This window comes from Diabrotica virgifera, chromosome 4 (genome assembly GCF_917563875.1).
Source record: "Diabrotica virgifera virgifera chromosome 4, PGI_DIABVI_V3a".
NCBI lineage: Eukaryota > Metazoa > Arthropoda > Insecta > Coleoptera > Chrysomelidae > Diabrotica > Diabrotica virgifera.
This window is the reverse complement of record NC_065446.1, coordinates 80,397,222-80,409,987: the sequence shown is the minus strand read 5'-3', so window position 1 is coordinate 80,409,987 and position 12,766 is coordinate 80,397,222. Positions and strand designations below refer to the sequence as shown.

Sequence of the window (12,766 nt, the reverse complement as noted above, 5' to 3'; positions counted from 1 at the left end):
CAAAGATGCTGTTACCGACAAAAACATCAAAAAAGTCCACAAAATAATTTTGGATGACCGTAAAGTGAAATTGTTCGAGACAGCTGAGACTCTAAAGATACCAAAGGAACGTATTGGATATATTGTGCATGAATATTTGGATAAGCGAAAGCTTTGTGCAAAGTGGGTGCTACGAGAGCTCACAATCGATCAAAAACGACAACGATTTGATGAATCTGAGAAGTGTTTGAAGCTGTTGAATCGTAATAAAACCGAATATTTTCGTCGATATGATATAATGGATTAAACATGGCTCCATCATTTCACACCGGAGTCCAATCGACAGTCAGCCGAGTGGACTGCACTTGATGAACCGACTCCAAAGCGTGGAAAGACACAACAGTCGGCTGGCAAGGTTATTGCATCAGTATTTTGGGATGCGCATGGTATAACATTCATCGACTATCTTGAAAAGGGAAAAAACATTAACAGTGACTATTATATTGAGTTATATTGGAGCGTTTGAAGGACGAAATCGCGAAAAAACGAAACCATTTGAAGAAGCAGAATTTAATCAAGACAACGCATCCTGTCACAAATAAATGAAAACGATGACAACATTTTATGAATTGAGCTTGGAATTGCTTTCTCAGCCACCGTATTCACCAGATATGGCTCCCAGCGACTACCACCTGTTCGCTGATCTCAACAGAATCCTCGCTGGAAAGAAATTTAGCACCACTGAAGAGATAATCATCGCAACTGAGGCTTATTTTGAGTCTAAAGGCAACTTGTATTACAAAAATGGTATTGAAAAGTTGTATGACCGCTATTGTATCGCCCTCGAAGGTAACTATACCTATTGAATAATAAATAAAATCAAATTTTATCAAATTTCTTTTTCTATGTTAGCCTACGAACTTTTTAGCTCAACGTTTATATCTTATGGCGACACCACACTTCGCTATGTGTTATTTGTTATGCGGTTCCGGTGAATGCGCCCACATATTTGTCCTTTGAAGTGTGTCAAAAACCGACAACAGGAGGATAGGCGTATTTGCTATTCGTGCTTATGCGTTATGCGTGCGAATAAAGCCAATATTGACGAATGAACCCTCCACACTTCGAAGCGTGGTGTCGCCATTGGTTTCATGACATCTCGTAACGCGACAGTTCGTACCCGGACAAATGGTAACGGACACTTCGTAACAGCGACAATTCGTAACTATACAAATTCGTAACAGACAATTCGTAACGTCCAAATTGAATTATTCTCTTAATTTTTGTTAACGTGGAAATTAACTGTCAAGTATTACACTTATAAATGGAATTATGTTTATCAATTTAACGAATCAGTATCGGGATAAACATTTTTAAGATTTTATTATTATTTAGAATACAATTCGTATACAATTATTATTCAGAAAACTCACTCTATAGTAGAGACTAGTTAGAATATCACTACTGTTTCCCAAATTATATTTATAGAATGATTCGCGTTATATTATTTAAAGCCATTCCTCTTATCAACTATAACCGTTGATTGAATAGCCCAACGCTATAACCAATCACAAGGTTTATTATATTAACTGGGTAATTATAATCTGTCCTTTACAAAATGTTTACTTAGAAATTTGGGAATGTTCAAAGACGGTTGTCGGCTTAAAGATTTCACGAATTACTTCATTATTCCTTTGTCTAGGTATATGCAAATTTAAGGAACAATAAGAGGGATAAACTTTTAAAAATATTGTTAAAAGCTTGAAACACGAAATATAAAATGTATTAAACATAAAATAAAAATGTATACCATTTTTATTCAGTTGCAATGCGAAGGCAAAACAATCTTACTTTCCAATTAGAATACGGAGCGCAGTCCAGTCCTCTGAATCGCGATTTTCGGCTCTTATTGGAGCCTCATCGGAAAGAACGTAGGCACTGTTCTCCATACCCTAACTGACCAGCGTCGAGAGTCTTTCCCACCCATTGCAACCGAAGTGAAGGTATTAGGTGACTAGCGTCATCTGGCAATTGAAAGATGAAGTTAGTTTTCAAACCTAATAGCAAAATTAATAATATTGAAAATATTAAAAACATTACTAAAAGATTTTTAAATTGAAAACTTATTGGTACATTTCCCTGGTGACACCTCCAAGGCTTCTATAATTTACAAGCCAAATGGATGCTGCAGTGAAGACAAAGGAAGGAATTCTACACTATGCAATTCACATCCCCCGTCTGCAGCTCGGTAAAGTTCCAACGGAAAATGCACCTGGTTACTCTACGGAGTAATACGTCTATAAAATAAAAATGTATACTATTTTTATTCAGTTGCAATGCGAAGGCAAAACAATCTTACTTTTCAATTAGAATACGGAGCGCAGTCCAGTCCTCTGAATCGCGATTTTCGGCTCTTATTGGAGCCTCATCGGAAAGAACGTAGGCACTGTTCTCCATACCCTAACTGACCAGTGTCGAGAGTCTTTCCCACCCATTGCAACCGAAGTGAAGGTATTAGGTGACTAGCGTCATCTGGCAATTGAAAGATGAAGTTAGTTTTCAATCCTAATAGAAAAATTAATAACATTGAAAATATTAAAAACATTACTAAAAGATTTTTAAATTGAAAATTTATTGGTACATTTCCAACTAACTTCATCTTTTTGTATTAAACATGTTTATCCTGGTAATACTGATTCGTTAAATTGATAAAAATAATTTCAATTATAACTGTAATAACAGTTAGTTTCCACGTTAACAAAAATAAAGAGAATAATTCAATTTGGACGTTACGAATTGTCCGTTACAAATTTGTATAGTTACGAACTGTCGCCGTTACGAACTGCCGCTGTTACGAACTGTCGCCGTTACGAACTGTCGCCGTTACGAGTTGTCCGTTACCACTTGTCCGGTTACGAATTGTCGCGTTACGAGATTTCTGGTCACGGTCGCCATTATAGAATATCAGATACACGTTTTCGCCTGATCAAACGTTTATTTTTACTAACATGATGTAAATGGGTCCCGGTGAATTCGTAACTATTTTAATCCCCCATCCTAATTACAGGCCAATTGGTAACTCTGGCCCTCAGGCAATTTTTCGGTAACCAATCAACTACCGGTGAATTCGTAACTAAATAAATGTATAATCTTTTAGACTTGAAATAAACATATGGAAAATATCTTTGCTTTTAAACTATCAGATGGATTTAAATAATTTATCATTGCTAAACATCTAGGTAAATATTGAATTTACAATTACTTGATAAAAACCAAGCTCGTGTAGAGCTATACTTGATGGAAATAATATTTATAACACGTGTTAATGAAACACTATAATATTGTTTCAATTATTTTATTAAGATATTTCAATTTTTGCTATTTTTTATAGGTACATATTAATACAAATATAATGTTTTTAAGCAAACCAAGAAACATTCGGTTTAGATTTAATCAATGGTTTCGAATTCACCTGAAGAAATTTTCGAGTTGGCAGGTCAGGTAATAGAGAAAAGTTACGAATTGGCCGGTGTACATTTTGACTTGAAAATTTTTGGCATTAAAAGTTACGAGTTGGCGCGTGTCCATGTAAATATACGAGTGAGTCTGTAATTTGGAATAAATTCAATAACTCAAATACTAATTGTTTGTTAAAAAAATGCTCAGACCCGTCGATTAATATTTCAAATTGTCATTTTTGACATACAATAATAATGTATACAGGGTGTCCCAATTTAGAGATATGCCGTCATCGTTGATTTTCTTAAATGGCAACACTGTCATTTTGATAGTGTGTGTAAAGTTATACATAACTGCAAAATTTCAAATTTTTATTCCCGACCATTTACAAGATAATAAAAAATAACAAAGTTATGAAAAACAAGTAATCAAATAATCATTGAATTTAATTATTTCAATTAAGCAAATGCTCATAATGTTGCCCATTGACTATTTGACAATAATTGAGGGCAACATTATGAGCATTTGCTTAATTAATTGAAATAACTAAATTCAATTATTGTTTGATTACATACTTGTTTTTCATAACTTTGTTATTTTTTATTATCTTGTAAATGGTAGGGAATAAAAATTTGAAATTTTGCAGTTATGTATAACTTTACACACCCTATCAAAATAGCTATCAAAATGACAGTGTTGCCATTTAAGAAAATCAACGATGACGTCATATCTCTAAATTGGGACACCCTGTATACATTATAATTGTATGTCAAAAATGACAGTTTGAAATACATACTAATCGATGGGTCTGAGCATTTTAAAAAAAAAAAACGATTAGTATTTGAGGTATTGAATTTATTCCAAATTACAGACTCAACTCTGTATACAACACTGTTGCTTACCTTTCATTTTCCGCATTATTTTCTATTATCATTTGATTAGGATCTACTTGCATACTTCCACTAGATGTCTAAAAGAAGAATATCTGTAATTAAGATAAATTCCTTTTTAAAACAGTGTAAATATAATTTACCGAATTTTCACTCATGGCCACATCTTCGTTGGATCCATTCATACATTTGTTACCATGGGCTGGTGATATGTTCGGTGTACTATTGCAATCCATAGGTTCTGAAGGGCTTAAACTTGATTCATTACTTAAACTCGTGTCAGTATTCATAGTACTCTCCTCTTTGGTATCCTTGATTATATTCGTTACTAAAAATGAGACAAAAACAATTATTACATACAGTTTAAACTTTTCCATATCGGGATCACTAAATGAGACCCAATACACATTAAATCACATCAATATTATAGCTATAAATGTCGTTTATATAGGGCTTTTCATTCACAGTCATTTGTTTCGAGCTTCTGTCATGTGTCACATAATATTAATTTATCTACGTCATACGTTATTACTACTTGCCTGGGGCATTTGCTTGTTTTCAACTGACATTTTCATGAGGGGTATTTAGCCTTAAAACACCACGCTGGCTAGACGTGTTGGTGAGTTTTGGTTTCAGCCGCCCATTCTGGGTCCGACGCTGTTTGCTGCCGCCCACTTTGGATCAGACGCCGCGGTTGTGATCTTATACTATTTAGATATTGGTATGAAAAACTGAACAAAAAGAACGTAGCATTAAGAGTAATGTGATAAAAATATTGTTTATCTACTCTATGTCATATTATGTATAAATTTTTAGTTTGTGAAAACTGTCATTATAGATAACAGCGCGTGAAGGGTTTAAAGTGTGCGTGAAGTAACAATGTATTTTAAATGGGATTTACTTTTTCGCACTGTTTCTTTGGCACACTTTCATATAATCAAATATCCTTAACTTTCGCGTTGTCATGGTGATGACATGTGAGCAATAAATTACAACAAAAGTTTTGATAGTTTTGTGGTTTGAAAGAAGTTAGAATTTTTAAATGTCATAGTTCTAAAAATTGTAGAATAGAAATAAATTCCAGTGACGAAGAGTTACAGTTTTTTTATTTGTTCATCATAGATAAAATATTGTATGAAACTGTGCGTGAAGTACTTTTTGCGAACTTACGCGATGTATAGCACTCGCTCCGTTGTCGCTCGTGCTCTAAACATCGCGTGCGTTCGCAAAAAGCATACTTCACGAACTGTTTCATATATAACTATTAATTTACTGACCTTCTGTTTGATGCTCTGCTTCTTGATGTTCAATTTTAGGCTTTTCCGGTTTGATTATCGCTCCGCTAAGTATGGTAACAGTTTTGGAAACCGCAGGGTCGATAGGAATTGGAATTGGGACGGGGGTTATAGGATTAGGTATCGATTCATTACAAATTACTTTGGTTTCTGATACTAGGGAGTTCATAACTGGTCCTGGAGTAGGGTTTACTAGACTATCGGTACAAGAAACCTAAAATGCAGAGATATATTATTATATACACTTGAACAAAAATAAAATATTACTGAATTCTTTAAGATCTTCCTTCTTCTTTAAGGGGTTACATAGGTCATGCGGGTAAAAAAAGTGACTTTTTAAAAAAATTATATCGCGAAAACTAAAAATTGTTTTTATTAATAATTGGAACATGTAAAAGTATAGTACTTAAGGTACTCTCAAAAAAAATTTATGCGAAAACTATTCATTTTTGTAGAGTTGACTGCAATTTTTCGACAACGGCCCTTTTTTGCGGTGGGCAGCATAACTAAGTCCAATCTCATCTGAAATCAAAAAATCGAAAAGTTTCTTGTAGTTTATACCTCTGACTAGTGAATGAACGAAGGAGTTTTTATTAGGTGAAGTTGTTTTTGTTTTATAAAAAAAAAACTACTTTAAAAATAGTCATTTTTCAAAAAATGAGAAAAATTGGGGTCGAAAATGTGTTTAAACTTATGTAAAATCTTCAAATTTATTTTTTTTTAAATTCCTTCGTTCATTCACTAGCCAGAGGTATAAACTACAAAAAACTTTTTGATTTTTTGATTTCAGATGATACTGGACTTAGTTATGCTGCCCACCGCAAAAAAGGGGTGTTGTCGAAAAATTGCAGTTAACTCTACAAAAATGAATATTTTTGGCTGAAAATTTTTTTGAGGGTACCTAAGTACTATACTTTGACATGTTCCAATTATAAATAAAAATAATTTCTAGTTTTCGAGATATAATTTTTTTAACAAGTCACTTTTATTTTACCCGAAAGACCTATGTAACACCTTAAGTACCCTGTCCGATTATCGAACGTTGGCGATCTCTCTCTCTTGTCGTTTCCCCATTACTGAGGATCGTGATTTCTTCCAATATTCCTCACAATGTTTCTTCATTGGTCTCTATGTTCAGCTGCTCTAAGAGCTTCGCAGAATGAGTTTCCAGCTGAATGCTTTATTTGGTCAGACCATCTAGTTGGTGATCGTCCTCTTGATCTTCTCGCCGGAACGTTTCCAGAAACAATTAATCTTTCCAAACTGTCGTCACCTCTGCGAACCACGTGACCAAAGAATTGCAGAATTCGTTGCCGACATATTGTGGACAGCCTTTTTTAATCTTGAGTTGGTTTAGAATGGAAACGTTTGTCTTATGAGCTGTCCAAGGTATGCGCAGCATTCTTCTCCATCACCACATCTCAAAGGCACCAATTTTTTGGCGATCGCATGCGCAAAGAGTCCAAGTCTCTGCTCCGTATAGAAATATTGAGAATACAAGGGCATTCACCAGTCTCATCTTGATATTTTGAGACATAGATCTGTCTTTCCAAACTTTAGTGAGGCGACTCATCGCATTTTTTGCCATACCGTTGGCGATCATCATCATCAATGGTGCTACAGTCCTATGAAAGAGCCTTGACCTTCCCAAGTCTATTACGCCAGTCAGTCCTATCCATTACCAACCGTTGCTAGTTTGCGGCGCCTATTTTTCTCCCATCCTCATCCACACCATCCTTCCATCTGAGTTTTGACCTACGTCTATTTCTACTTCCCACAGGTTGTGACATAAGGATTCTTCTAGGAGGGTTGTTCTGCTGTGATCTTGCTAGATGTCCTGCCCATCTTAGTCTTCCTATTCTTATAAGAGATACTACGTCTTTACCACCAAATTTTTGCTTATATCTGTGGTATACCTCGTAGTTGTACCTCTTCCTCCAGACACCATTTTCACAGATGTCACCGAATATTCCTCTCAGGATCCTTCGTTCAAATATAAGCAGAAGTTTTTCGTCTGCCTTGGAAATGGTCCATGCCTCTGATCCATATGTCAACACTGGTTGTATAAGGGTTTTGTATTTGGTTATTTTTGTTTTTTGGCTTAAGTTTCTGCTTCTCATGTCTACTCAGTCCAAAATAGCATTTGTTTGCTAAGTATGTGAATTTGTCCACCACTTCAAAGGTAGAGTTATCAACCGTGAATTGTTGACCGATGTTTCTGGATCAATTGTTGGGTGTTGATGCCATTATCTTAGTTTTCTCCTCGTTGACTTGCAGGCCCATATTTTTTTAGGCATTTGAGAAGGTGGTATATATTTCTTCTAGCTTGCGTGTTATGCGGGCAACTAGGTCCACGTCATCTGCATATGCCAAAATTTGGGATGATTTATTAAAAATATTTTCTCTGTTGTCTATTCGGGCATCTCTGACCGCCTTTTCCAGAGCTATGTTGAAGAGGAGACATTTGTTTCAAACGCCTGTGATTGTTCGCCCTGTATTTCGACTTTGCAAACGACTTTACGCATTGTAGCCTTAAAAAATCTTACCAGTTTATCAGGGATGTGGAATTCATCCATGGCTTCATACAATTTATTTCTTAGAGCACTATCATAGGCCGATTTAAAATCTACGAAAAGATGGTAAGTGTCGATATTGAATTCATTGGTTTTTTCCAGTATTTGCCTTAGCACAAAGATCTGGTCTGTTGTTGATCGATCAGGCCTAAAACCACTTTGATATTCTCCAAGAAGCTCGCTCCTCTGAATGTGCACTTAGGCGACTATATAAGACAATCGAAAATATTTTGTAGGCTGTATTAAGGAGGGTTATTCCCCTATAGTTTCTACATTCCAATTGATCACCCTTTTTGTGTAGCGGGCAAACGATTCAAACGATTCCAATACACCACTCTTCCGGGATTTGTTCCTCATTCCAGGCTCTCACTATTATTTTATATATTTGATTAGCCAGAGTAGCATCTCCATATTTAATAAGTTCCGAGGGTATACCATCACTTCCTGGAGATTTATTATTTTTTAGGTGTTTTATTGCATCCGTACTTCTTGAATTGATGGAGGTTCTAATGGTGTATTGTTGCTTGCTAGTGGGGGTGGTTGATTTGGATCTTCTACTTCGATAGTAAGTAGTTCTTTATAGTGTTCCACGCACTTTTTCAATATTTCTTCTTTTGTATTGAGTATTCCTTATCCTTACATAGTCTTAGCCTTGGTTTGAATTCCTTTCTTGCACTATTCAGAGTTTTATATACTTTTCTTGTTTGATTTTCCCTTTTTAATGTCTCAAGATCTTCCAGTATTCTATTTTCATAGGTTCGTTTTTTTCTTCTATGACCGTTGGCGATCATATTGGCAAAATAACTTTGTTTACGGCAGCTCTTAAACAGATTTGTGGTGGTCTTTTGATACCACTCTCAGAGATTTCGAAGCCAGGATGTTCTTCTTCGGCCTGCGGGCCTCTCCTTCCGGAGATCCTGCTCTGTATTATAAGGTGTAGAACGTTATATGGATGTCTCATTATATGACCGAAATATTGTAACTTTCGAATTTTTATCGTTTTTGTTATTTCAGTACTCTTCTTCATTCGATGTAAAACTACTTCATTTCTTATTCGACCAACCCAACTTATCCGTAATACTCGTCGATAGATTCACATCTTAAAGGCCTCTAATTTTTCCATTAGGGGTCCAACTGTCCATGCCATACAGCAATGTGGAGAATATGTAGCAGCGTATTAATCTGATTTTAAGATTTAACGTAATATCTCTATTAATATGAATTTTATAGAAGGCGGCTCTGGCATTTTCAATGCGTATTCTTTTTTTTATTTATATCTCATGTTATCGTTAAAAATGGCGCCCAAATAGGTAATATTGTAGACTCTTTCTAACTTTATTCCATACGATCTTAAGATATTTAGTCTCGAAAATTTCAGAGGCTGAGATATGTTTAATACATTTTTAATACCATTAATGTAACTAGGTCTACTACCGGTAGATATATTGAAAGGTTAGATTAGGAATTTAGTAGTTGCACCACTAGATGGCGCAAATGTATATTTACAAATAAGTTACTTGAAACGTTTTTTACAATTTATTAAAATATTTGAAATACTTACTGTACTGCAAACTTCAGCTAAAGCTTGTAACTGATTTGAATTCACAATGGTGGTATTAATACTACATGATGTTGTAGTACTTGTAGAAGTTAGACTCATACAGGTATTTATTGACGGAATAATAGGCACAGGAACAACTAAAAAAGAGAACAAATGTAAACATATAAACGTATATCCGCAAATTCTTCGTTTTCCGAGACACGGCGTGTTAAAAGCTTCTTACAAGATGACTATTTATTTATTGCTCTGAAACCGGATGAGATATGTAAATGCCATTTGGTGTGATTTTAGAGGTAGTCTTTGCACATTTTTTTTGTTATAGACCAGGGCGCATCTGTAAAAATATTAGTACATTTTGACGTTGAGAGGTGACTCAAATTTTTTTGCAGAAATTGCTTGAAAATAACTCAAATAATAATATTTGAGTTATCCTCCCTCTCAAAAAGGTCTGGAACATTGTTTAAATAATCAAAATATCAAAAAATTAAGGAAAAATTCGATTTTTTTCTTCGTTTCTTGATTATAACTTTAGAAGTATCCATTTCCGAGAAAAGTTGTACTGACATAAAAGTTGCGTAATTAAATTTCCTACAATATAGAATTGGTTAAAAATTTAAAAAATAGTCACCATTGTTGCAAAATAGCAATAATTGCGAAAAAACCATACAAAAACAAGTATTCGCATTTTACGTTTTTCAACCATTTATGCTACACTTAGGACCTTCAAATTTCACCCAGAAAAACTTTATGATACAGTAAAACAATATGTGCTGTAAATTTAATTAAGATCGGTTCAATAGATTTTGCAAAATAAATTTTGCAATCCAGCTTTCGCAAAAAAAAATTCATTTTTTCAAAATGTTACAGGACTGAAAATAAAGCAGATAGCAAGTTGAAATTTTTTTGCATATATAAGTGTACTGTACCTTTCATTTGCAATTTGCAAAATTAAAATCGATTAACTACCACGGCGTCAGGAATTTTTTTAAATAAACATTAATTATTGGTACTACGCGCAGGACAGCGGATAGTTTGCTCTGATTGGGCATTCCAATGACCTTTGATAATGATTGATACATTTTAATTTTTATTACATTTCAATATAAATAAATAAATTTGTTTATTGCAAAACAAAAACTCATACTCTATCCTTTGAAATATCACTTTTTTTAGTAAAAACTTTCTTTGTTCATATATTTTAACTTGGAGAATAAAAGTTTATTATTTTTAAACATATGCAATTGTTTAAACAATATTTCACAAACAATAATAAAATTAGTTTGATTTTTGTGGAATTAAAATATTAAAATACAACAAAATATAGAGTAAGAAAATAATATAATATTAGATAAAGATTGGAAGAAATTTTGGTGGAAATCAACTTGTGTGAATCGAACACCGCTGTCCTGCGCGTAGCACCAAAAATTAATGTTTATTTAAAACATTTCCTGACGCCGTGGTAATTAATCGATTTTAATTTTGCAAATTGCAAATGAAAGGTACAGTTTCTATAAGCAAAAAAAAATTCAACTTGCTATCTGCTTTATTTTCAGTCCTGCAACATTTTAAAAAAATGAACTTTTTTTACGAAAGCTGGATTTCAAAATTTATTTTGCAAAATCTATTAAACCGATCTTAATGAAATTTACAGTGTTGTCTTACTATATCATAAAGTTTTTCTAAGTAAAATATGAAGGTCCTAAGTATAGCATAAATGGCTGAAAAACGTAAAATGCGAATACTTGTTTTTGTATGGTATTTTTCGCAATTATTGCTATTTTCCCACAAGGGTGACTATTTTTTAAATTTTCAACCAAATCTATATTGTAGAAAATTTAATTACGCAACTTTTATGTCAGTACAACTTTTCTCAGAAATGAATGAAGTTTTAGAGTTATAATCAAAAAACCAATAAAAAAAATCGAATTTGTCCTTCATATTTTGACATTTTGATTATTTAAACAATGTTCCGGACCATTTTGAGTGGGAGGATAACGCAAATATTATTATTTGAGTTATTTTCAAGCAATTTCTGCAAAAAAATTTGAGTCACCTCTCAACGTCCATCTCAAAATAGATGCGCCCTGGACTATTATAGAATTAGGAATTTTACATTCATCATTGGCGCGTATACGGGTAATAGTCTCAATTTTTTTAAAGAAAAAATGATACGCCACTGAGATATTTCAAATAAAAAATAATTGTTAAATTCTTCGTTTAATCTGTGAGAAAAAAACTTTCTTGGGATGCGCGATGAGTATTATCGTCGCAACTTATGACTAGCGAATGGGTTTGTACTGAGAAAGAAACAGCAATTTGTAGGAAATCTTACCAAAGGGAGAAAATAACCTTTCAACAACGAACCTTTTATGGGTTTGTAGTTTGGATAAACGAAGCAATAAAGTGTTTTGTGGTCGACTATGAAAAGCTTTTGGTAGAATTAGAAGACAAAAAATACATACCTGCGGCTCGAATGACCATAAATGGAAATTTAAATAAAAACTTTTATCAGCGGGTCGCTTCAATTGTTTATGAGCCTTAAAATTGATTATTTTAACTGTCGATTCAAATCATTGATATAAAAATACCCAGGATAGAACCTATGAACAAAATTCTTCCGTCCAAAGTAGCCGATAAAAAGTAGTCGCTAACTTGACATAACAATGGCCGACTCTTGGTTTCCGGAATGATTTCTTGATTTACTAACAGGAATGCATTAGATTATTGACTTCTTCTTCTTCTTTAAGTTCCATCTTCTATCGAAGGTTGGAAATCATCATGGCAATGCGGACCCTGTTGACTGCCGCTCTAAATAGCTCTGCACTACTGCATTCGAACCATTCCCGTAAGTTCTTAAGCCAGGATGTTCTTCGTCTTCCCACATTTCGCTTTCCTCGGATTTTGCCTTGCATAATAAGTTGTAATAATGAGTATTTTTGCCCTCTCATCACATGTCCCAAGTACTCAAGTTTTCGTCTTTTGATAGTATTATTTCCGGTTGATTTCCTA

At 34.0% G+C, this 12,766-nt stretch overlaps 1 protein-coding gene across 2 annotated transcripts in view; it reads right to left on the bottom strand.

The window, feature by feature from the left end:
* Positions 1-12,766, bottom strand: part of LOC114331269 (protein O-GlcNAcase) — a 106,895-nt gene that overhangs the window by 51,739 nt on the left and 42,390 nt on the right. For both annotated transcript variants that reach the window (XM_028280782.2, XM_050649189.1), the window contains exons 6-9: positions 9,758-9,894; positions 5,606-5,837; positions 4,472-4,656; positions 4,341-4,408 (exon numbers count right to left, since the gene is read on the bottom strand). In XM_028280782.2, coding sequence (XP_028136583.2) covers positions 4,341-4,408; positions 4,472-4,656; positions 5,606-5,837; positions 9,758-9,894 — 622 coding nt within the window. The remainder of the gene's footprint in view (positions 1-4,340; positions 4,409-4,471; positions 4,657-5,605; positions 5,838-9,757; positions 9,895-12,766) is intronic.